Source organism: Gobio gobio, assembly GCF_949357685.1.
Source record: "Gobio gobio genome assembly, chromosome: 14".
Classification (NCBI taxonomy): Eukaryota; Metazoa; Chordata; class Actinopteri; order Cypriniformes; family Gobionidae; genus Gobio; species Gobio gobio.
In genome coordinates, this window is record NC_137107.1 from 53,401,617 (window position 1) to 53,429,116 (window position 27,500).

At 40.1% G+C, this 27,500-nt stretch overlaps 1 protein-coding gene across 1 annotated transcript in view; it reads left to right on the forward strand.

The window, feature by feature from the left end:
* The first annotated feature begins 601 nt into the window (after window positions 1-601).
* Window positions 602-27,500, forward strand: part of prag1 (PEAK1 related, kinase-activating pseudokinase 1) — a 48,634-nt gene continuing 21,735 nt past the window's right edge. The window contains exons 1-3 of the mRNA XM_079835459.1: window positions 602-722; window positions 10,439-10,791; window positions 17,259-18,463. Of these exons, the coding sequence (XP_079691585.1) occupies window positions 10,558-10,791; window positions 17,259-18,463 (1,439 nt within the window). The 5' untranslated portion in view covers window positions 602-722; window positions 10,439-10,557. The remainder of the gene's footprint in view (window positions 723-10,438; window positions 10,792-17,258; window positions 18,464-27,500) is intronic.

The following is a 27,500-nucleotide window of genomic DNA, read 5'->3' on the forward strand; positions in this document are numbered from 1 at the left end:
GAGAGACAGGGAGAGTGTGAGTGTGTGTGTGTGTGTGTGTGTGTGTGTGTGAGAGAGAGAGAGAGAGAGAGAGAGACAGGGAGAGTGTGAGTGTGTGTGTGTGTGTGTGTGTGTGTGAGAGAGAGAGAGAGAGAGAGACAGGGAGAGTGTGAGTGTGAGTGTGTGTGTGTGTTCATGCCATGACAAGTTCTCCTGCTTCCAGCGCTGTGAACAGGGAATTTTTTCTGAATTCCCAAACTCTGGGATCATGGTGTGTGTGTGTGTGTGTGTGTGTGTGTGTGTGTGTGTGTGTGTGTGTGTGTGTGTGTGTGTGTGTGTGTGTGTGTGTGTGTGTGTGTGTGTGTGTGTGTGTGTGTGTGTGTGTGTGTGTGTGTGTGTGTGTGTTGACAGTGAGATCTGATCGATCAGTGTATTGATCTCAGTGACTGATGAACACTAATGCGTTTACAATCAACCCTCAGAACATCAGCAACACATCCTGCCCTAACTACACCCTTACACACACTCGCAGGTTTCGCAGTGAGTGTGCGTGATGCACGTGTTATGTGTGTGTGTGTGTGTGTGTGTGTGGCTCCGCCCCCTCTGCAGGAGTCTCTGCTTCAGTCTCGCGCTGATCTCAGTCGCTGCGCTTCTGTCTGTCGCTCCGTCTCTCCGTGCACGAGCGCGGTCTCGCGTGTTCTGTGGATCTATGAGCTCCCGCGCTGCTGTGTGTCTCACTGCGGGTGAGTAAAGCTGTGTGTGTATGTGTGTGTGTCACGCGTGCCTCTACAGTCATCATACACTAGGACGGATCTGTGATCTGGACCCGCTTTCATCAGCGCGCGGAACCAGAACCAGATTCCGAGTGGACTGGATTGGGTCGCGCGCGTCCGGCTGATGTTGATCAGGTTCATTGATTCGCGTGACTGGAGCGCGGACGCCATATGGACTCGCCCTTATAGCGCTGGTTTATGATGCTCTGATGTGTGTGTGTGTGTGTGTGTGTGTGTGTGTGTGTGTGTGTGTGTGTGTGTGTGTGTGTGTGTATGTGTGACGCGACACAACGCGCTCTTTATCGAGTATTAACATCCTAATTCGCGTAGCGTGTAAACAGATGTGAACGTGTTTCCGACACGGAATTAAAAAAAAAAAAAAAAAAAAAATTGCGAGAGCGAGTTTATGTCTGAAATTCCGACTTCCGAGATAAACATCGCACTTCTGCGGAAAAATAGCTTCCAGAGAGATTGTGTAATCTGATCATGCTAATTATAGTTCCTGCACTGCAAAAATGATTTTCTTACTTTGTATTTTTGTCTTGTTTTCAGTCCAAATATCTAAAAAATCTTACATTAGGAAGCATTTACTAGACAAGCAAAAGTTTTTGTCTTGTTTTGGGGAAAAATAACTCGTTTATGCTCAAAATAATCTGCCAATGGGGTAAGAAAAATAATCTTAATTCAAACAGAAAACAACATTATTTTTCTTACCCCATTGGCAGATTATTTTGCTTATTTTGAGCATAAACGAGTTATTTTTCCCCAAAACAAGACAAAAACTTTTGCTTGTCTAGTAAATGCTTCTTAATGTAAGATTTTTTAGATATTTGGACTGAAAACAAGACAAAAATACTAAGTAAGAAAAGCTTTTTTTGCAGTTATGATTGCAAACTCTCAGATTCTCAGTCATTTCTGATTCTACACATGAACAGTGTGAGTTCTGGTGTTCATGTGGAGTTGTGTTTAACTCCTTTACCTGACCTCTGACCTCATGTTGTGTGAAGGATGTGTGATTAGATGAGTAATGTGAACGCGGCTCGTCTGATGTAGTGAGTGAATCTGAGAGGATGATCTTCTGCATATCTGACAGCAGTAAAGCTGAGGCTGTGGTGGAGCTCCTCCATCCCCCTGAAGGAGTGTTTTCAGCTGCTGCAGGAACAAAGAGCTTCTCCTGTTGTGTCTTGGGTTTTGACTTGTCAAACGTGTTGCCAGCGAGTCTAACCTTCCCTGAGCAAACACTGAGGAACACGGAGACCCGTCTGGATCAGCTCCTGGAGATTATTCATATGAGTTATGCTTCTGAGGCCAATCTGCAGACCTGTTCCACCACCAAAACACACATTTAAAAATCATGTTTACTAAGATCCTTTGAAACCCACGGTAACATTTCAAATAACCGTAAGCTTAGTATAATCATATCAAATCATCATTTATTGGTCACTTTCAATTGGGAGGTTTCTGTCCCGAACCCAACCCATAAATTTCAACGTATGAAAATTATGGTGAATTTTTTTTTTTATATATTTATCTTTTCCATTTTTTTTTTTTAAGTAAAGTTACACAAAAAATTATATTAAATTATATAATCATGAAATTGTCATTACCGAAACAGCTACGACCACCTAAACATATTTCGGTTGTGACAAGGGTCGCAAAGGGGTTGAAATTTTCCGGTAAATTTTCAGAAACTTTCCAAAAATCCAAGAAAGTTTCCAAAAATCCAACAAAATTTCCAAAAATCCTAACAGAAATCCTAAAAAGTTTCCAGAAATCCTATAAAGTTTCCAAAAATCTAATAAAGTTTCCACAAATCGAAGAAAGTTTCCAAAAATCCAAGAAAGTTTCCAAAAATCCTAAAAAGAAATCCTTTAAAGTTTCCAAAAATCCAAGAGAGTTTCCAAAAATCCAAAAAAATTTCCAGAAATCCTATAAAGTTTCCAAAAACCCAAGAAAGTTTCCAAAAATCCTAACAGAAATCCTATAATGTTTCCAAAAATCCAAGAAAGTTTCCAAAAATCCAACAAAATTTCCAAAAATCCTAAAAAGAAATCCTTTAAAGTTTCCAGAAATCCTATAAAGTTTCCAAAAATCCAACAAAATTTCCAAAAATCCAACAAAATTTCTAGAAATCCTATAAAGTTTCCAAAAATCCAAGAAAGTTTCCAAAAATCCAACAAAATTTCCAGAAATCCTATAAAGTTTCCAAAAATCCAAGAAAGTTTCCAAAAATCCAAGAAAATTTCCAAAAATCCTAAAAAGAAATCCTTTAAAGTTTCCACAAATCCAAGAAAGTTTCAAAAAATCCAAGAAAATTTCCAGAAATCCAACAAAATTTCCAAAAATCCTAACAGACATCCTATAAAGTTTCCAAAAATCCAAGAAAGTTTCCAAAAATCCAACAAAATTTCCAGAAATCCTATAAAGTTTCCAAAAATCCAAGAAAGTTTCCACAATTCCTTTAAAAAAAAATCCAAGGAAATTTTCTAAAATCCTAAAAGAAATCCAAGAAAGTTTCCAAAAATCCAAGAAAATTTCCAAAAATCCTAACAGAAATCCTATGAAGTTTCCAAAATCCAAGAAAGTTTCCAAAAATCCTAAAAGAAATCCAAGAAAGTTTCCAAAAACCCTAAGCAAATTCCCAAAATCCAAGAAAGTTTCCAAAAATCCTTTAAAAAAAAAAAATCCAAAAATCCTAGTTTCCAAAAATCCAAGAATTTCGAAAAATCCTAAAAAGTTTCCACAAATACTTGAAAAAATTTAATTTTAATTTTTTATTTAACAATCCTAAAAAGTTTCCAAAACTTTGCAGCCCTGGTTGTGACATCATCATGTTCCGGTAGTGACCAAAGCAAACACATGATCCTTTATTTGGGGGAAATGAACAACATTTTAGTGCAGTCGTCTTTCAGGATGTTTTAGTGTGTGAGTTAAACTCTGTCAACCCAAACAGGGGATGTTCTGTCAAAAGCCAGTATATAGAGTTATCATCTCAGATGTTATGATGGTGTTCGGATCAAACGAATGAATCCATAACTCTGAACACAGTACGATCAACACAGACTGGATTCAAATCTCATGTATTAGACACACTTTCTCAAGCCCTAGATCTGGAATATCCATGATGACGATGTTAAAGGAAGCAACATTTGATCCGCTTTTTATTCAGAGCTTGAGTTTCACAATCCCTCCTCGTCGTCCTTCCTCCTTCTCTGGCTTCCTGCAGTGTTTGAGAGTGTGTAAGATCAGCTCATCTCCACCAGGGCAGCTTTACTCCTCTGCTTTAGCTGCTGAAGAGGCTTTATTAACACACACACAGCATCTGGAGCAGCAGGTGCTGGAGGCCGAGAGACCGTTTCTAAACCACTCTGACTTCGGGACAGGACTCTATTCCCAGACACAGTTGCTGGAAGTATTTAAAGGCACGGCGGGTTAAAACAGGAAATGATGTGACCGCTTGATCTGGTGGGAAAGTTCAGCCTCAGGTAATGATTCATTTTCCTTTGGGAAAGATGGAGAATGTCGGCACAGAGAGAGTCTCAGTCACTCTTTCCATGACTTTAAAGAGCACCTTCCCCATCTTCATCTGTCTGGGAAGAACTCCCTGGAACGCCTTTTCCAACACGTCACAATATTCCTCATTATAATAATTAATGCGCAGAATAAAGGGGCGGGGCCTGGTTGAGTTGGTTGAAAGCATAGATATACATAATAAAGGCTAGATGTCTCATCCGCATCTGGCGGCCATCTTGTCTCAGTCAGCTCGCTCACTCATTGTGTTTTAATGGTGCGTGCACTTTTTAAATCACCATAACTTGCTCAATTTTCTACCGATTTTCAAACTGTTTGGTTTGTTATAAACGTCAGAGATGTAAGAAAGTTTCCAAAAATTTCCAAAAATCCTTCTTTTTTTTTATCCAAAAATCCAAGAAAGATACCAAAAATCCTTTTTTTTTTTTAAATCCTAAAAAAGTTTCCAAAAATCCAAGGAAGTTTCCAAACATCCTAAAAGAAATCCAAGGAAGTTTCCAAAAATTCAAGGAAGTTTCCAAACATCCTAAAAGAAATCCAAGGAAGTTTCCAAAAATTCAAGAAAGTTTCCAATAATCCTAAAGTTTCCACAAATCCTAAAAGAAATCCAAGAAAGTTTCCAATAATCCTAAAGTTTCCACAAATCCTAAAAGAAATCCAAGAAAATTTCCAAAAATCCTAAAAAGTTTCCAAAAGTCCTAAAAAAATCCAAAAATCCTAGAAAGTTTCCAAAAATCCTAAAAAGTTTCCACATATCCTAAAAGAAATCCAAGAAAGTTTCCAAAAATCCAAGAAAGATACCAAAAATCCCTTTTTTTTTCTTCAAAAATCATAAAAAGTTTCCAAAAATCCAAGAAAGTTTCCAAACATCCTAAAAAGTTTCCAAATATCCTAAAAAAATCCCAAAATCCTAAAAAGTTTCCAAAAATGCTATAAGAAATCCAAGAAAGTTTTCAAAAATCCTAAAAAAAATCCAAGAAAGTTTCCAAAAATCCTAAAACGTTTCCACAAATCCTGAAAAGTTTCTAAAAATACATAAAAAAATTCAAGAAAGTTTCCAAAAATCCTAAAACGTTTCCACAAATCCTGAAAAGTTTCCACATATCCTAAAAGAAATCCAAGAAAGTTTCCAAAAATCCAAGAAAGTTTCCAAAAATCCTAAAAGAAATCCAAGAAAATTTCCAAAAATCCTAAAAGAAATCCAAGAAAGATACCAAAAATCCCTTTTTTTTTAATTCATAAAAAGTTTCCAAAAATCCAAGAAAGTTTCCAAACATCCTAAAATATATCCAAGAAAATTTCCAAAAATCCTAAAAAGTTTCCAAAAATCCTAAAAGAAATCCAAGAAAGTTTCCAAAAATCCTAAAACGTTTCCACAAATCCTGAAAAGTTTCCACATATCCTAAAAGAAATCCAAGAAAGTTTCCAAAAATCCAAGAAAGTTTCCAAAAATCCTAAAAGAAATCCAAGAAAATTTCCAAAAATCCTAAAAGAAATCCAAGAAAGATACCAAAAATCCCTTTTTTTTTAATTCATAAAAAGTTTCCAAAAATCCAAGAAAGTTTCCAAACATCCTAAAATATATCCAAGAAAATTTCCAAAAATCCTAAAAAGTTTCCAAAAATCCTAAAAGAAATCCAAGAAAGTTTTCAAAAATCCTGAAGTTTCCAAAAATACTTTTTAAAAAATCCAAGAAAGTTTCCAAAAATCCTAAAACGTTTCCACAAATCCTGAAAAGTTTCCAAACATCCAAAAAAAAAATCCAAGAAAGGATGTAGTTATGACACTACACACTTATGAATAATTATTCATAATTTGTTCAAGCATCCATAATGATAGCCACGTTAATGACGTTTGTAAGAAACCAAAGCATTTGTAAATGCGTCCAGATTTGAGCGAGATAAGAGTATTTGTGTTCAGAATCAGATCACTGGCCTCACATCAGGAGCCACAGCCTGTGACAAGATGGCCGCCGCTGATGACGTTAGAGACGTAAGACATCGAGCCTTTATTATGGATATCTATGATTGAAACTGGCGTTTATGGTAAGGGGCGGGGCATTTCCCAAACACAACACACTTCTCCAGCCGACCAATCAGAGCACATTTAAAGGGTTAGTTCACCCAAAAATATAAATTGTGTCATTAATGACTGAGCCTCATGTGGTTGGACACCCGTCAGACCTCCGTTCATCTTCAGACACAAATGAAGATATTTTAGTGTAAATCTGATGCTCTGAAAGGCCTCCATTGGCTCAACTTTACACTCTCAAGACCCTTAAAAGACACTAAAGACTAAAGTTACAAAGTCCATCTCACTACAGCGGCTCTACAATAACTTTATGAAGACGAGAATAGTTTCTGTGCGCAAAAAAACCCTAAATAACGACTTATATAGTGATGACGATTTCAAAACACGGCCTCATGAAGCTTCGAAGCGTTATGAATCAGTGAGTCGATTCAGCGGTTCAGAGCGTTATGAATCAGTGAGTCGATTCAGCAGTTCAGAGCGTTATGAATCAGTGAGTCGATTCAGCGGTTCAGAGCATTATGAATCAGTGAGTCGATTCAGCGGTTCAGAGCATTATGAATCAGTGAGTCGATTCAGCGGTTCAGAGCATTATGAATCAGTGAGTCGATTCAGCGGTTCAGAGCATTATGAATCAGTGAGTCGATTCAGCGGTTCAGAGCGTTATGAATCAGTGAGTCGATTCAGCGGTTCAGAGCGTTATGAATCAGTGAGTCGATTCAGCGGTTCAGAGCATTATGAATCAGTGAGTCGATTCAGCGGTTCAGAGCGTTATGAATCAGTGAGTCGATTCAGCGGTTCAGAGCATTATGAATCAGTGAGTCGATTCAGCGGTTCAGAGCATTATGAATCAGTGAGTCGATTCAGTGGTTCAGAGCGTTATGAATTAGTGAGTCGATTCAGCGGTTCAGAGTGTTATGAATCAGTGAGTCGATTCAGTGGTTTGAATCGCCAAATTTCAGCAGTTTGGCGGTTTGACACGCGATCCGAATCATGATTTAACTCACTGATTCATAACGCTCTGAACCGCCGAATCGACTCACTGATTCATAACGCTTCGAAGCTTCATGATGCCATGTTTTGAAATCGTCATCACTATATAAGTCGTTATTTAGGGTTTTTTTGCGCACAGAAACTATTCTCGTCTTCATAAAGTTATTGTAGAGCCGCTGTAGTGAGATGGACTTTGTAACTTTAGTCTTTAGTGTCTTTTAAGGGTCTTGAGAGTGTAAAGTTGAGCCAATGGAGGCCTTTCAGAGCATCAGATTTACACTAAAATATCTTCATTTGTGTCTGAAGATGAACGGAGGTCTGACGGGTGTCCAACCACATGAGGCTCAGTCATTAATGACAGAATTTTAATTTTTGGGTGAACTAACCCTTTAATTTTCAGAAGGCGGGGCTTCATAGAGATAGAGCGTTACTGACAGACTGGGAAGAGAGGAGCCGCAACAACGGAGGATATGTGGAAATAATGCTCTAGTAGAGCCAGAAAAGTGCACATGCCCTCTTGAAATCTCTGAAAGGTCTCAAGGCAGTGAGAAGGCGTCTGTGTGAGAGTTTTCGCGCCGGTGTTCGTGTCGAGGAGACGCGTAGATGTTGTTGTGGTGTGAAAGCTCACCGTGGTGCGAGTCTCCGGCACATTCCACACATGCCGACCCGTCAGAGAGAGAGAGAGAGAGAGAGAGAGAGAGAGAGAGAGAGAGAGAGATCCGGCCCTCCAGAACGTGAGGACGCATTCCAGCACATCACAGGAACAACACAAGAGCCTCTAATTCTGGCGGCCTGGGAAAGTGGCGTTAGAGATGGACGGGGTCAATGATCTACTGACCTCCAGTCTACTGCTGTTGAATCAGTCAGTCTGTGTGGTAGTATGCCTTTAAACAATGTCCCTGGCTAAAAAAAAAAAAAAAAATCTGGTCAAAGAAATGCATAAATGAAGAAGAACGTTTGACTATTGACTGAGTAATCAGTGTTTTGTAGAGGGTCAAAATGACCATTTCACCTGAGGAGCCAAATTACAGGGGTGTAAACATGACTTTAGAAGAAAGGCAGAATTATGATTTTGGTTTTACTCAGAGATTGGAAGATCTATTAGTGAAATCTGTTGACTTTATCAATCTGTGTCTCATTAAATGCCAACGGTGAGCGCTCAAACATGGGGAATAAGCACTTCTGCTGTGTCTTTGACTCAAGTTTGCGTGTCTGTAACTCAAGAAGTATTAAAGATATCTTAATATACATTTAGATTCTGGTTCTTAACAAACTTTTCTCTTGGTATTTTCATTTTAAACGCCCTCGATGGTTCAGTCCCAGAGATATTGAGATCTCAATGTGGCTCCGGGAGTAAAATGGACACATTTTCAGTGGTCAAAAAACCAATGTGGGTCACTTTACACACAGCTGATACTTTTTTTCTTTTAAAGAGGAATATCTAAAGAACAGATGTTTTTTTTTTTAATCAGTACAACTGCATATAATATACCTGTGTCATAAATATTATTTTTCCAAAGTTTGCATGTCTGTCATTTAAAAAGATATCTGGCTAAAACATTTTTTTATTTTTTCTGGTGAAAGAAATTCCTAAATGAAGAAGAACGCCAAAATATGAAATGTCACGCAGGTGAGTAATCAGTGTTTTGTAGAGTAGGGTCAAAATGACCATTTCACCTGAGGAGCCAAAATACAGGGGTGTAAACATGACTTTAGAAGAAAGGCAGAATTATGATTTTGGTTTTACTCAGAGATTGGAAGATCTATTAGTGAAATCTGTTGACTTTATCAATCTGTGTGTCATTATATGCCAACGGTGAGCGCTCAAACATGGGGAATAAGCACTTCTGCTGTGTCTTTGACTCAAGTTTGCGTGTCTGTAACTCAAGAAGTATTAAAGATATCTTAATATACTTTTAGATTCTGGTTCTTAACAAACTTTTCCCTTGGTATTTTCATTTTAAACGCCCTCGATGGTTCAATCTCAGAGATATTGAGATCTCAATGTGGCTCCGGGAGTAAAATGGTCAATTTCTGTGGTTGAAAACCAAATATGGGTCACTTTACACACAGCTGATATTTTTTTTCTTTTTCTTTTAAAGAGGAATATCTAAAGAACAGATGTTTTTTTTTTCAATCAGTACAACTGCATATAATATACCTGTCATAAATATTCTTTTTCCAAAGTTTGCATGTCTGTCATTTAAAAAGATATCTCAGAATGATTTTATATTCTGGTTCTTAACAAACTTTTCTTTTGAAATCTTTATGTTTAAGGCCCTAGTGAATGAAGATACCAAGAGAAAAGTTTGTTAAGAACCAGAATCTAAGATTATATTGAGATATCTTTAATACTTCTTGAGTTACAGGCACGCAAACTTGAGTCAAAGACACAGCAGAAGTGCTTATTCCCCATGTTTGAGCGCTCACCGTTGGCATATAATGACACACAGATTGATAAAGTCAACAGATTTCACTAATAGATCTACCAATCTCTGAGTAAAACCAAAATCATAATTCTGCCTTTCTTCTAAAGTCATGTTTACACCGCTGTATTTTGGCTCCTCAGGCGAAATGGTCATTTTGACCCTCCTCTACAAAACACATCAGAGACATTTACTATTCTGGCTTTCATCACTATTTATGTTTGTCTTTATTCAGAAGAATATTAACAAAATAAAAAATTTGAAGTTTCCGAAATTTGACATGGAATGACCCTAAATGAAATATTCACTATACTGTTTATCTAGCTGTCACTACTATGAGTTTAAAAAGCCATTTTAGTGTAAATATACATGTCAAATGTTATCTAAAATCTGAATATGCTTTGAAATGTCTGGTCCAGCCCTACTCATGGGTAGTTTCTCCTCATGTGTTGATTAGTTTCATTACTCGGGCTGTGGTTGAGTTGAGTTTTTCCAAAGCTTTCTATGACGGGAGGGACGGGGAACTAGAGGAGCGGATTTGCACCTTTTGTTCTTCACTAGCGAGCGTGAAGTGCTTTCATCTGATTACTCAGGTCAAAGTCTGGTTGCGTTTCCCTGTCAGAAACACGCTTGAAATGTGCAAAGGTTTAAAGGCGTGGCGGCAGCTTTACTTCACAATCACCTGACGCTTTATCCTGTGTTTTTCAGGTTTCGAGGCGGCTGATATCCTGACCTGGCCTGTAGGGCAGACTATGACTGAACCCCTCCGGCCCGCCTCGGCTGGTTTCTAGAGTCCGATCCGACGGGAAGTCGAGGTCTACGTTAAAATGTCTGCGTGTGCTGAGTTTGCAGAGCACGTGTGGAAACCAGGCTCCTGTAAGAACTGCTTCCACCCTCGCAGCGCCCACGGGCAGACTGGCACGAGTCTGATCGGGGAAGATGAGGATGGGGTGACCTCTCCCTCTCCATACAGCAAACCCACCATCGCTGTCAGACCCACCATGATGAACATGGACATCGCAATGGAGGACAAGACGGACGTCAACATGAACACAGAGCAGGTGAAGGCAGTGGTGAACTCTCATGCTGCGTTCACACCAAACGCGAATTGAGCGTCTGGCGCGAGTGATTTCAATGGAAAGGCGCGTTGACGCGTCTGGAGGTCTCGCGGCGCGGAAGGCGAGTTTCGCACGGCGCGAAGGACGCGAATCCGCCTCATTCGCGCGTCCAGTTCGCGCGAATTGGACGCGAATTGAGCATCTTGCGCGATACGCGCGTTACACGCGAATGGTGCTTCTGTGCATTCACGCGTTTGAAATGAATTCGCGTCTGACGCCCGAGTTGAAAAATTTGAACTTTGGCGTCAATTCGCGCCGCGTAAACCAATCAGGAGCCTGCTCGCTGCTGTCACGTGGTAAAGTGACGTGATGAGAAACCCTGCATAAATTAAAAATAGTACGATTGTGTCACAAAATGTAGTTTTAAGACTTTTTCAGGTGAGAATGTAGTTGTTTAAAGCTCAAATCGGTGGTTTATTTATAAAGAGAGCGCCTATTTAAAAAAAATAATCTTGTGTTTTTGGAGTTGTGAGATCCAGGCGATCACCGGGCAATCAGCGCTCATTAACCCCGGCGAGAGCAGCCTTTCCTCAGCCAGTCCTTCTGGCGTCTGCTGCTGCTTTGATGGCCTGTAGCGGCTCATCTTGTGCTGATCTAACGGCCGATCTTTGCTCTCATGAATCTATCATTTGTTGTCTGCCAAATCGTTTTGACTGAGGGCAAAGAGAAGTTTCATAACTTTATATTTTAAGGATATTTAAACATACATGCAGTGAAGATAATGTAGAGTTGCCTGGACCACATGTGTGTGGCTATTAATGCTTAATATATATGTTTAATGAAAATGAAAAGAGGCAGAGTGGTGTTTTATGACATATTTCTCCTGGAGTGCCTTGAACGTGCGTCAATTTCGCTTCCAGCGCTCGATTTCTACGTGCGTCCAATTCGCGGCGGACGCGCGAATGCATTCAAAATGTTCGCGCGTGAATCTAGACGCGGTAGATGCGATTTTGAAGCTCAATTCACGTTTGGTGTGAACGCAGCATTAGACTCAGGGGGGCGGGGCTTAATCACATTCTCCACCACATGGGTGGAGACAGGAATGTCTTTGTAAACGCAAGATAACAGACGGCCATGCAGCTGTGTGCACGCTTTACAGGAAGGGATTGATATGGACACATTCAGGCTGTTTAAACAAAGATAATTAGATCACCGCCAAGGGCATTGATTCATTTCTGTGGCGGCTACAAAGCAAACACACACAGACAGTGAGTCACTGAAAGGCGTCTGTGGAGTCCAAGATGATTGGTCATTTGTACTTGTGTGAATAACTGTCAATATAATCAATGCATTGCGCAGACATGCCTGGGTTTACCTGTGAAGGTGTTTGTTTACGCTTTGGCGTCGTGATCTCAAGGTGGGTTTTTACGGTGACCCAGTAGTGTCAAGTCAACTTTATTTATATAGCGCTTTTAACAGATTGTTTCAGAGCAGCTTCACAGTGTAAAACAGGAAAATGATGCAACAGAATTTGATTCGGAGAATCAAAAATCAAAGAGAAAGCGTTGATGTCATCAGCTCATTTCAATTATCATACAGTGACAGTGTGGGCTTTAGATCAGTAATTTAGTTTAATAATTAGATTTATTTGGATATTTAGTTGAACATGTAGTGTCCCCAACTGAGCAACACAAGCCAGAGGCGACAGTGGCAAGAAAACCCAAACCCCATCAGGAGCAGAATGGAGGAAAATAAACCTTGGAGAAACCAGGCTCAGTCGGGGGGGCAGTTCTCCTCTGGCCAATTAACAAACAGCGTATGATTATTATTCTGGCAACTTTACAGGTCAGAGGTCATTATAGATCAGAATAATCGAACAATCGGAGTCATCACGCTGGAGACGGGTTAATGAGGATACCGTGACGATGAGGCAGCTTCAGGGGGAGCATAATCACGGTCTCTCAGACACTTCAGGGTCATGTGTCGGTCATGTGTTGGTCATGCGTCGGTCATGTGTTGGTCATGCGTCGGTCATGCGTTGGTCATGCGTTGGTCATGTGTTGGTCATGCGTTGGTCATGCGTTGGTCATGCGTTGGTCATGCGTTGGTCATGAGTTTGTCATGCGTTGGTCATGCGTTGGTCATGCGTAGGTCATGCGTTGGTCATGTTGGTCATGTGTAGGTCATGTGTTGGTCATGTAGGTCATGTGTTGGTCATGTGTCGGTCATGTGTCGGTCATGTGTCGGTCATGTGTCGGTCATGTTTTGGTCATGTGTTGGTCATGCGTTGGTCATGCGTTGGTCATGCGTTGGTCATGTGTCGGTCATGTGTCGGTCATGTTGGTCATGTATTGGTCTTGTGTTGGTCTTTTGTTGGTCATGTGTTGGTCATGTGTCGGTCATGCGTCGGTCATGCGTCGGTCATGTGTCGGTCATGTGTCGGTCATGTGTTGGTCATGTTGGTCATGTATTGGTCTTGTGTCGGTCATGTGTCGGTCATGTGTCAGTCATGTGTCGGTCATGCGTCGGTCATGCGTCGGTCATGCGTCGGTCATGCGTCGGTCATGCGTCGGTCATGTTTTGGTCATGTGTCGGTCATGTGTCAGTCATGTGTCGGTCTTGTGTCGGTCATGCGTCGGTCATGAGTTGGTCATGTGTTGTGTTGGTCATGTGTTGGGTCATGTGTTGGTCATGTGTAGGTCATGCGTTGGTCATGCGTTGGTCATGCGTCGGTCATGCGTCGGTCATGTGTCGGTCATGTGTCGGTCATGTGTTGGTCATGTGTCGGTCATGTGTCGGTCATGTGTCGGTCATGTGTCGGTCATGTGTCGGTCATGTTGGTCATGTGTTGGTCATGTGTCGGTCATGTGTCGGTCATGTGTCGGTCATGTGTCGGTCATGTGTAGGTCATGCGTAGGTCATGCGTAGGTCATGCGTTGGTCATGCGTTGGTCATGTGTCGGTCATGTGTCGGTCATGTGTCGGTCATGTGTAGGTCATGCGTTGGTCATGCGTTGGTCATGCGTTGGTCATGTGTCGGTCATGTGTCGGTCATGTGTTGGTCATGTGTCGGTCATGTGTCGGTCATGTTGGTCATGTGTCGGTCATGTGTCGGTCATGTTGGTCATGTGTTGGTCATGTGTCGGTCATGTGTCGGTCATGTGTTGGTCATGCGTCGGTCATGTGTCGGTCATGTGTCGGTCATGTGTCGGTCATGTGTTGGTCATGTGTCGGTCATGTGTTGGTCATGCGTTGGTCATGTGTCGGTCATGTGTCGGTCATGTGTTGGTCATGTGTCGGTCATGTGTTGGTCATGCGTTGGTCATGCGTTGGTCATGTGTCGGTCATGTGTCGGTCATGTGTAGGTCATGCGTTGGTCATGCGTTGGTCATGCGTTGGTCATGTGTCGGTCATGTGTCGGTCATGTGTTGGTCATGTGTCGGTCATGTGTCGGTCATGTTGGTCATGTGTCGGTCATGTGTCGGTCATGTTGGTCATGTGTTGGTCATGTGTTGGTCATGTGTCGGTCATGTGTCGGTCATGTGTCGGTCATGTGTTGGTCTTCTCTGAGCGCAGGTCCAGCATCTGATCTGGATACGGCCCGGATCCGGCTGACTGCAGTAAACCTCGGGATAAACAGAGAGACTATCATTAGCGTAGATGCCATTCTTCTGATGATGTCACGAGTACATCAGGTGTTATGGGAAGTGTTCCCGGTTCCGGCTGACCTAGTTAATGCAGCCTAACAATCATTTCATTGAAAAAGTGTTTTATGTGTATGCCACAGTAAAGAGATGTGTTTTTAGTCTAGATTTAAACTGACAGAGTGTGTCTGCTTCCCGAACAATGTTAGGAAGAGTTCCAGAGTTTCGGAGTTAAATAGGAAAAGGATCGAGCGCCTGCAGTTGATTTGGATATTCTCGGTATGATCAACTGGCCAGAGTTTAGAGAGCGCAGTAGATGTGATGGAGGATAATGTGTTAAGATTTTGCTCAAGAACTGGACATAAACCATTTAGTGCTTTGTAAGTAATAAGCAAGATTTTAAAATGTATGTGATGTTTAATAGGCAGCCAGTGCAGTGTTGACAGAACTGGGCTAATATGGTCACACTTCCTGGTTCTAGTAAGAACTGGAGCTGCTGCGTTTTGGACCAGCTGGAGTTTGTTTATTAGGCGAGCAGGGCAACCACCCAGTAGAGCATTACAATAATCTAGCCACAACACAACGAAATCAAGCCACAACAAGACGAAATCAAGCCATGACACAACAAAATCAAGCCCAACACAAAAAAATCAAGCCACAACACAACGAAATCAAGCCACGACACAACAAAATCAATCCACAACACAACAAAATCAAGCCACACCACAACGAAATCAAGCCACTATACAACGAAATCAAGCCACAACACAACGAAATCAAGCCACAACACAACGAAATCAAGCCACACCACAACGAAATCAAGCCACTACACAACGAAATCAAGCCACAACACAACAAAATCAAGCCACACCACAACGAAATCAAGCCACTATACAACGAAATCAAGCCACAACACAACGAAATCAAGCCACAACACAACGAAATCAAGCCACACCACAACGAAATCAAGCCACTACACAACGAAATCAAGCCACAACACAACGAAATCAAGCCACAACACAACGAAATCAAGCCGCAACACAACAAAATAAAGACACAACACAACGAAATCAAGCCACAACACAACGAAATCAAGCCACAACACAACGAAATCAAGCCACAATACAACGAAATCAAGCCACAACACAACGAAATCAAGCCACAACACAACAAAATAAAGACACAACACAACGAAATCAAGCCACAACACAACAAAATCAAGCCACAACACAACGAAATCAAGCCACAATACAACGAAATCAAGCCACAATACAACAAAATCAAGCCACAACACAACGAAATCAAGCCACATTACAATGAAATCAAGCCACAATACAACGAAATCGAATCAAGCCACAACACAACTAAATCAAATCAAGCCACAATACAATGAAATCAAGCCACAATACAATGAAATCAAGCCACAATACAACGAAATCAAGCCACAACACAACGAAATCAAGCCACAACACAACAAAATAAAGACACAACACAACGAAATCAAGCCACAACACAACAAAATCAAGCCACAACACAACGAAATCAAGCCACAATACAACGAAATCAAGCCACAATACAACAAAATCAAGCCACAACACAACGAAATCAAGCCACATTACAATGAAATCAAGCCACAATACAACGAAATCGAATCAAGCCACAACACAACTAAATCAAATCAAGCCACAATACAATGAAATCAAGCCACAATACAATGAAATCAAGCCACAACACAACTAAATCAAGCCACAACACAACAAAATAAAGCCATAACACAACGAAATCAAGCCACAACACAATGAAATCATGCCACAACACAATGAAATCAGGCCACAACGAAACAAAATCAGGCCACAACACAACCCAGCAAAATCAAGCCACAACACACTAGATTATGAGCTACATATGCAGCTATAATGCATTTTGAATTAATATTTCATGTCAATATACAATGGTTACATACACTTAAACTGATAGTAGCATTGATATCTTTGTAAGACTGGCGAATCTATAGAACAGTGGCAAGAAAAACTTTACAGCGATCCGAGAGCACTGGTCGGTGGCTTGATTTCCTTGTGTTGTGGCTTGATTTTGTTGTGTTGTGGCTTGATTTCGTTGTGTTGTGGCTTGATTTTGTTGTGTTGTGGCTTGATTTTGTTGCATTGTGTTGTGGCTTGATTTTGTTATGTTACGGCTTGATTTCGTTGTGTTGTGGCTTGATTTTGTTGTGTCGTGGCTTGATTTTGTTGCATTGTGTTGTGGCTTGATTTTGTTATGTTACGGCTTGATTTCGTTGTGTTGTGGCTTGATTTTGTTGTGTTGTGGCTTGATTTTGTTGTGTTGTGGGCTGATTTCGTTGTGTCGTGGCTTGATTTTGTTGCATTGTGTTGTGGCTTGATTCCGTTGTGTTGTGGCTTGATTCCGTTGTGTTGTGGCTTGATTCCGTTGTGTTGTGGCTTGATTTCGTTGTGTTGTGGGCTGATTTTGTTGTGTTGTGGCTTGATTTTGTTGCATTGTGTTGTGGCTTGATTTTGTTATGTTACGGCTTGATTTCGTTGTGTTGTGGCTTGATTTTGTTGTGGCTTGATTTCGTTGTTTGTTGTGTTTGTGAACTTATGTTTGCTTTTTAAATTTCGTTGTGTTGTGCACAACTGGGCCACCGCAGTTTTTTCACTGTCAATGAATCATTAATCAATGTTTTATAGCTACACAAAAGCCATGCGTTCGATTCCCAGGGAAAGCAAGACCTGATAAAGCATGAACCCTGAAAGCATTTGATAAATGCGTAAATGTGAATGTAAAATGTTTGATTGCTTCTGTGTCTCAGGATACCCAGAAGACCTCGGCCGGACTCAAGAAAGCCCTGGATTTGGCTCCTCTGTACATCGATAGCAGTGGATGTAATCGTTCTCTAAGAGAAACCATCATACAAAACGGGAAGAAGTTCTCCCCGGACATCTGTTCACCCACTGGATTCTCCAAAGACTGCATGATTCTCAGCAGTATATTCGTGAGTCAGGAAGATGGCTGTGTTTCCCGCAGTCTGAAAGAGAACGGGAACAGCGCCCCCTATAGACCGATGACCAAAGCGGTCAAGAGCACTTACGCCAATGGAGATTCATGTCTTCTCAACGGGACTCAACGGACCAATGGAAGCGCTGATGGAGTTACAAGAGTGTCCCGAGTTGAACAGGACTCACCAGGGAATGTGATTAATTCGCCATCTCCGATGACTCCAGACTCTTTGCATGAAAGCCTCGAGTCGGACTCGAGCTCCAGCACGGATTCGTTAGTGGGACAAAACGGGCTTGAGGAAAGCGAGCCGATCTATGCCCAGAGCACGAAGAGGAAAAGACGCGATGTTCCGCAGTCGGAAACCGAGGTCAATGCCAGCGACAATCAAAGAGCGACCATCTCAGTAATGGCCGTCCATACGGAAGAAAACAACCGGACGTTTTACTTGAGCAGCCCGGATTCTGCAGTGAGCACCCAGTGGACCCACTTCAGCCCGAAGGACTCTGCGTTCCCTTGGCCAAGCGCTCCTGAAGCAATCCAGAACTCTTCCACCCAACCCAAGCCTCAGTCAAGTCCCCCGGTTCCACCCAAGATTAACTCCCGTCCACCCAGACTTGGCACCTCCAGCTTGTCCCTTCTTCCGCTCCCCGAGCTAAGCTTTAACATGGTTCTTCCTCCAAAAGTCATGGATGCCTCCGCTCACACCGTCCCGGTTCGGAAACCCCGGAGTCTGGAGGGCTGTATTGATGAGGTGGAAGAGGAGGTGGAGCCCCAGAGATCCAGCTCTCGGCCGGCCGACTCCATCAATGCTCCCGCTGTTCGGGGGTTTGCATCCAGAGAATGGAAGAGTGAGAGCAATGCGATGCCAGGCACGGGCAACAAAAGCTCCAGTCAGGCGCCAGATGCGGACCGTAAAGCCAGCGAGAGCATGCGAGCTCCTCCGGTCCACACCAGCGAACCCATCACCAGTCCAGACCCTGCTCCACCACCTCCACCACCTCCCAAAAAACACCACCGGTGAGAACTCCCTCCTTACTTTCTGCTGCTTTACTAACCCACTGACCCTTTAATGTTTATTTTTTTTTATTATTTATTTATTGGTCAACAAGCAAAATTCCATTTGCAATCATTTTACACAGGAAAGCATGAGACACACAGGTGCATACACACTAGGGATGCAACACTACAGTTAGTCCACGGTTCAATACACACCTCGGTTTTTAACCACAGTTTTCAGTTTGGTTCTGATGGCTTGTCACATCAGTTTTTTGCTCTTCTATTCTTAAGCGACTGGAACAGCGAGAGCTTAAGGAGAAAAAAGACTATTTTTTAATTGCAATACTCTTTCTTTATTTTACTTAAAATAATTGAAAAACCTTACTTAAACTTAAAACTTTACTTCAAAAAAAACCTTGTACACATTCCTAGTGTATTGTATAATATAAAATAAATATATATATAGATTTACACTGGCAGCTCAGAGCTGTACAGCAGCATTACAGTATGAGATTGAATGAATAAATGTAAAAATAAAACACTTCATGGACTTCACTATAAAATATACACTGATTCTTATCAAAGCTACTGTATTAGTTCTTCAGTCAAGAGCAGTGAGTGATTTTCTCTTTGTCTTTTGTTGTTGTATTAACATTAAAGGGATAGTTCACTCAAAAATGAGATTAATACAGGTTTGGAACAATATTAGAGTGAGTAAATAATGACATTAGAGGTGAACTGTCCCTTTAAGGATGGCATGTTCACTATAGGCTGCGCCGCTGTCAATTAAAGACCTGCACACATCTAATATACAGACACACACGATTTTACTGTCACTTTAGACATAATCGACTGTGTTTATGTTAACCTTGTGTGTATTTGACAGTATTAGTGCAGTAAGACGACTTAGTCCAGTAATCGCGTGTTTGACAGGCGTTTAGTGCGCGCGCTCGGAAAAGCACATGTTAAAACTGCACACGCTGGCAAGGCTTTAAAACACATGCAAATAATGAACTTTCGTGATTGTGAATATCTATAGTGTTCAGTGAGTGTAACTCCACCACTGACCTGTGATGGGAATGGATGTCGTTGTTCAGTATATTGGGATGGAGGCAAATGATAGAATTTGTTGAAAAATACTTAATTAAATGCAAAACCGAAAAACCGCAATTCACAGGCACGTATTGAACCGTGAAGGCCGTACCGAACGGCTCAATATTATATTGAGAATTGTGGCATCCTTAATACATACAACTATGTATATACAAGCACCCATAAATAATTTTTTTTTTTTTTTAAATAAACAAAAAATAATGTTTACATTTTTATTGACCAAAGGTGTATGCTGAAGCTAAAGCTTATATTATGCCTACTAGAGATGCCACAATTCTCAATATAATATTGAACCGTTCGGTACGGCCTTCACGGTTCAATACGTGCTTGTGAATTGGTTTTGCATTTAATTAAGTATTTTTCTACAAATTCTATAATTTGCCTCCATCCCAACACTGAACAACGACATACATTCCCATCACAGGTCAGTGGTGGAGTTATACTCACGGGACACTAGAGTTATTCACAATCACTAAAGTTCATTATTTGCATGTGTTTTTAAGCCTTGCCGGCTCATTCGCGTGTGCGGTTTTAACATGTGCTTTTCAGAGCGCGCGCACTAAACACTTGTCAAACACGTCATTACAGAATAGATATTTATATATATATATATACTTATTTTATATTATACAATACACTAGGAATACAAGGGTTTTTATAAGTAAAGTTTTAAGTTTAAGGTATGTTTTTCAATTCTTTTAAGTAAAATAAAGAAAGAGTATTGCAATAAAAATTTTATTTTTTCTCTTTAACCTCTTGCGGTTCCTGTCGCCTACGAATAGAATAACAAAAAATGTATGTGACAAGCCATCAGAACCGAACCGAACCGAAAACCGTGGTTAAAAACCGAGGTGTGTATTGAACCGTGGACTAAATGTAGTGTTGCATCCCTAATGTCTACCCTTAACTCCACACAAGCAGCACTAATTAACATTCATTTAATATGATGAATATAGGATTTTCTCAATGTGTATTTAAAAAAAAAAACACCAAAAACATGCATCATTATTATTATTATTATTATTATTATTACCACCATTACCACTACCAACACTGTCATCATTACCATCATCACTACTACTACTATTATTATCATCACTATTCAGTATATCTTTTCATGACCAATCTTTTATAAAGTATTTTAAACTGTATTAACCTTTTTGAATTCATCAGGGAAACTATTCCAAAGCTGAACACCTTTATTTGATGGGCAGTTTCTTCTTAAATGAGTTCTACAATATGGTATATCAAACATAGATGGTCATTACTATCTCTCAAGCTGAACATAGTTTGCAAGGAATGAGGGAGCGAGTGTTGTCTTGCCTTATACACAAGTTTAGTAGTGTACAAATCTACCAAGTCGTAGAATTTTAATGTTTTCAACTGGATAAACAAGGAATTCGTTGGGGTATTATATGGATCTTTTGTAGTAGAAAACTGGAGTAGTTCTAGATTTATATGCATTTCCCCAGATTTCTATTCCATATGTTAAATATGGAGTGATGAGAGTACTGTGCAATATATATAATGCACTTTTGTTCAAAATATATTGCAATTTATATAAAATTGCAATTGTTTTTGATATTTTCTTTTGGACATTTTGTATATGGTATTTCCATGCCATTTTATGATCTATAATCACTCCTAAGAACTTAATGTAATTAACTCTTTCTAGTATATTATTATCAATTTTAATTTTAATATCCTTATCTATCATTTTATTACCAAATACCATGAATTTTGTTTTAGATAAATTCAGAGGACATTTATTTGAGTGGAACCAGCTAGTTTGCGCAGTTCTCTCTCCACTACCATTACTAGCCTTTAATGGAGCCGGACTCTTCGAGCTTTTCACCTCTAGCTTCTGACATGGGCTTTCTTCTGCTTTCTCTTGCGGGTTTATGAGGGTTTCTGCAACTACAGGCTCTTTTAAGTCCCAGACTTATGAAATCCGGTTTATTTTTACCCAAATTCCGTTTTAATTTTTGGGAATTCCTAACCCTTTTTTACCCTTAACTGTTATTTTAGTCGTAAAAAGAGTGTGTTTTTAATGTTCATATAATAGAACATAAAACATAAAATAGGAATGACCTTAAATTTATTGAGGTAACAAACATCACATTTACTTTTCAGGACAAATACTGAATCATAACACTGCACTCTTCAAGTCACAACTAGATATTAGTGCTGTGAATTGATAATGAAAAAAAACTAATTCATCACACTTTCCTCTGTAATTAATCATGATTAATTGCAATGAAAAACATTGGAGTTTGATATTCTAATAATTTCAGTTACTCTCCAAATTAATGAAGAAACAATTTAAAGACTTTTAATTAATGAAGAAACAATTTTTTTATATTTTAAATATATGTCATGTTTTTATGAATGAAGGCCAGTATCACTGATGTCTATATGAAACATTAATGACGTGACATTACAGTATAACTGAAAGCTGCCAATTTCAACATTTATTAGGCTTTAAAAACAACTTTTAATTTAATTGAACTTAAAACAATCTTTACATAAACCCATTATAATAAATGTTATATTTACCCATGGCCTTCCCTGTCAGACGTAGTCTACACAGAAATTGAATAAAGTTATCAACACCTTTATTAACAGCATAATTAATATGTGAAATATAGATTTATCATCATTAAAGCTACATGTTCTCTGTTCCCGTTGTTCTTTGAACATTAATGACAGATATTATCAGTGCTACTGTCACTTTAAGAACAGCCGCTGCCGAACATGATGCGGATCAGACGCGCGCATCTCATTATCTCTCAAGTTCATTTAAAGCATTATTTTCCATACAGTGCATTAAAGTGCATTAAAAACAAGGCAAAATACAGCAGTACTCCCCGAGGGAACTGCGTGTAAATACATTTGTTGTAAATATATTCACAGTGCCATTACACATTACTAATTAATGTGATTTAATATAATATTATGAAGCATTTATATCTCAAAACACTATTTTTGTGGATGTCCCACACCTGTGGTCTCAATGTTGAGATGCATAAAATAAGCTAATTTAATTACAATTTGACATTATTTCAAATGGAATTGTTTAATATACAGATTCATTTACAGCATCTTAAAAAACTTTGTATTATTTACTGATCATTTTTATGATTTTTTTTTAACTAAATGTGCCTGTCCCACACTTTCGAGTCCTTACCGCAACAGTGAAAAAAAGCTTTTATTATGAAATTTTATCAAACACAAACATAAAGTCCTTAGAAGCGTCCTCACCATTCAGCTTAATAATTGTGTATTTTGAACTACATTTGCTGCCAATTGGCTAAAATATTTGCATAAATGTCATTACCGAAACACATCTTTACCGCAACTCATTTAGGTGTCGCGGTAAAGACAAATTCAAGGTTTACTGAATATTAAATGACAAATATTCAGGATATTATTAGTACTGAAGTATATATGAGTATACTATGTTGTCCCACACTTTTGAGTCCTTACTGCAACAGTGAAAAAAAGCTTTTATTATGAAATTATATCAAATAGTTTCTATGGAAACGTAGAAGCGTCCTTAGCATTCAGCTTAATAATTGTGTATTTTGAACTACATTTAAAAAAATAAATGTTTATTAATGTTGAATTAATGTATATTAAGATGCTAAGAGTCAAAACTAATATAGTAGGCCTTGCTAGCTAAAATATTAGCAAAAATGTCATTAGCGGAACAAATTTAGGTGTCGCGGTAAAGACAAATTCAAGGTTTACTGAATATTAAATGACAAATATTCAGTATATTATTAGCTGAAGTATATCATGTTGTTCTCTACTGTAGCCTGTTTTTGATTTCGTGGCTCTCCTTACCGATTTTTTTTTTTTTTTCACATTTTCATTTGCCAAAAAATATTTTAACACTTAAGATGAGATGATTTACACATTTGAAATGGCAACATCTGTCATAAAAAAAAGTTAAATATCTTATATTTTGTGTGTATGGAAACATTTGACATCTAAGGTTACTGTAAAAATTTTACATGTCATAGAAAAAAACATGAAATTCCCTATTTTGTGTTTTAAAAAATCTATATCAAATTTGAAAAAGCTATTTAAATACATTAAGTTTTTATTAGGGCTGTCAAAAGATTAATCGCATCTAAAATAAAAGTTTGTGTTTACATAATATATGTGTGAGTGCTCTGTTAATTATTATTTATATATAAATACACACACAAGCATGTATATATTTAAGAAATATTTGCATGTATATACATTTATATAATCTATAATTTATATAAATATAAATGTTTCATATATAAAAATATTTTTTTTTCTTAAATATATACGTGAATGTGTGTGTATTTATATATAAATAATAATTTACAGAGTACACACACATATATTATGTAAACACAAACTTTTATTTTGGATGCGATTAATCGCGATTAATCTTTTGACAGCCCTAATATATATATAATATTTGTCCATTAACGATGTATAACATAACTATATTTCATGTCAAATAATGATATTTGATATTTATTATTAATACAACCTTTACTATTTTACTTGCTGTCGTTATTGGGGTAATACTGACATAAGACAAATAGTAAAATAAAGACATAAATAGTCAAACGAAGCAGTTAATTTATTCATGCCCCAATGCACTCTGGGAGTTCACTTCCTCAGATCACAGGTAGAATTCAGTTAAACGGTTTAAGTTAGAACTTAAAGTAATGCTTACTTAATTGAATTAAGGCAGCGAGTTTGCACAATTGAATTAAGTAAACTGAACTAATTATTCAGATTATCCAGATTAAGATCTTAACGACTTGTGTACATTTTTATATGTATTACAAACTGTGAGGTTGATTTTTTTTTATTGGGATGGTCAAAAGTAGTTGCAGAATCAGCCATATATGCATGAGAATAACCATGTGATGCGCATTGTGTGTGTTTTACACAGCATTTATTTGACTGAAACTTCAGAATGGCCAGCAAGTCGACTAGTTAGACCGCAGGTAATGTTTATATGGCAGCTGATCCTCTGGCTGTTGGTTGGGATTGATTTGGGATTGGCCCATAATCTCCATCCTCATCTTCAGTCCGCTTCTCTCTGAGTGAGGCAGCCTGTGTTCATCAGAGTGTGTGTGTGTGTGTGTGTGTGTGTGTGTGTGTGTGTGTGTGTGTGTGTGTGTGTGTGTGTGTGTGTTAGCGACTCCAGTCTCATTGCTGAAACGAGGCATGTTTAGGAGCAGAAGTGTAAATGGGTGAAGTTATGAGCGGGTGTGATGAAAGATTTATGGAGCAGATGGTTCTGAAGTCTGTTTCTCCAGCAGGACGAGTGTGTGTTCAGACGCAGGAGTGTGTGTTCAGACGCAGGAGTGTGTGTTCAGACGCAGGAGTGTGTGTTCAGACGCAGGAGTGTGTGTTCAGACGCAGGAGTGTGTGTTCAGACGCAGGAGTGTGTGTTCAGACGCAGGAGTGTGTGTTCAGAGATTCGAGCGGGTACAGGACGAGTGTGTGTGGAGATGCTGTCGCTTCGGTCCACGAGTGTTTGCTTCTGTTCCGCTCGGAAGTCATGTTAGATCAGGGTTTCTCACACACACACACACACGCGCGCTCCAACAGAAGCAGTGACACACACGTCTGACTCTGAGGTAGGTGTTTCACTCAGGTCCAGTAGTGTGTAGATTCATGTGAATGTGTGTGAGGTCGGGTCATGATCGGCCTCGTGTGTGTGTGTGTGTGTGTGTGTGTGTGTGTGTGTGTGTGTGTGTGTGTGTGTGTGTGTGTGTGTGTGTGTGTGTGTGTGTGTGTGAGAGAGTGAGTGAATGAGTGTGTGTGTGAGAGAGTGAGTGAATGAGTGTGTGTGTGTGTGTGTGTGTGTGTGTGTGTGACTGGACGGGTCATGTGATGATGAGAAACTGACCGTTCAGATCCTGGTATGATGTATCGTGTGTGTGTGTGTGTGCGTGTGTGTGTGTCCACCGCTGCTGTCGTTGTTATGCAGTTGCTAGGGTGTTCTGGTGGTGGTTTGCTGTTTTAAGTGTGTGAAGTTCAGGACTCACACACACACACACACACACATATGCACTCACTCACGCACACACACGCGCGCACACACGCACTCTCACACACACACACACACACACACACACACACACACACACACACACACACACACACACACACACACACACACACACACACACATGTCAAATATACTGAAGTGAAGTGCACAGATGAAGGAAGTGTGCTTGACCACATAGTTTCAAGGCAATGAAGCCTCTTTCACACAATAGACACACACACACACACACACTCACACTCTGTCTTTCTCTCTCTCTCTCACACACACACACACACACACACACACACACACACACTCACACTCTGTCTTTCTCTCTCTCTCTCACACACACACACACACACACACACACACACACTCACACTCTGTCTTTCTCTCTCTCTCTCACACACACACACACACACACACACACACACTCACACTCTGTCTTTCTCTCTCTCTCTCACACACACACACACACAAAACTTTATCTCTAAGAGGACATGAAGGTGTGTTTCTTACATAAAGCCTGTAATCATGACAACAGATGGAACTGTGTGTGTGTGTGTGTGTGTGTGTGTATTGTGTGTCTACTTAAATGTACCTCTATAACTCAACAGATCTACACACTCTTGATTCTGTGGTGAGTGACTATAAGTAGAACAGCAACGTTTCCTGTGTGTGTGAGAAAGAGAAAGACTGTGCGTGTGTGTGTGTGTGTGCGTGTGTGTGTGTGTGTGTCTGTGTGTCTGTGTGTCTGTGTGTGTGTGTGTGTGTGTGTGTGTGTGTGTGTGTGTCCAGAGGAAGCAGTGGAGCTCAGACAGTGAGTCGCTGCTCGTCATAGAACAACATGCGCGTCTGATCTCAGGTCAGTGTGTGTGTGTGAGAAAAAGACAGAGAGTGAGTGTGTGTGTGTGTGTGTGTGTGTGTGAGAAAAAGACAGAGAGTGAGTGTGTGTGTGTGTGTGTGTGTGTGTGTGTGTGTGTGTGTGTGTGTGTGTGTGTGTGTGTGTGTGTGTGTTCTGACTCTTTCCCGCTCTTTCCCGCGGCTCGTGCCGCTGTGTACAGTACGGCGATTAATCAGCGTTTACTATCAATTATGATTTTGCTTTCAACGATTAATATGTGATCATTTTGTTGCTTATTCTTTCATCTATTTTGAATCGTCAAATTTGTTTATTTTATTGATTTTTTTAATATTATTTATTTGTAAGTAAGTATTTATTTTTATAATAAAAAATGTATAATAAGTGTGTGTGTGTGTGTGTGTGTGTGTGAGTATGTATGTACACCAACCAGGCATAACATTATGACTAACACTGATGATCTCTGTTAGTGGGTGGGATATATTAGGCAGCAAGTGAACATTTTGTCCTCAGAGTTGATGTGTTAGAAGCAGAAAAAATGGGCAAGCGTAAGGATTTGAGCGAGTCTGACAAGGGCCAGATTGTGACGGGTCAGAGCATCTCCAGTGGAGAACCGGCCACAGGGTCATGAAGAACCAGTGGAGAACCGGCCACAGGGTCATGGAGGACCAGTGGAGAACCGGCCACAGGGTCATGGAGGACCAGTGGAGAACCGGCCACAGGGTCATGGAGGACCAGTGGAGAACCGGCCACAGGGTCATGGAGGACCAGTGGAGAACCGGCCACAGGGTCATGAAGGACCAGTGGAGAACCGGCCACAGGGTCATGAAGGACCAGTGGAGAACCGGCCACAGGGTCATGAAGGACCAGTGGAGAACCGGCCACAGGGTCATGAAGGACCAGTGGAGAACCGGCCACAGGGTCATGAAGGACCAGTGGAGAACCGGCCACAGGGTCATGGAGGACCAGTGGAGAACCGGCCACAGGGTCATGAAGGACCAGTGGAGAACCGGCCACAGGGTCATGGAGGA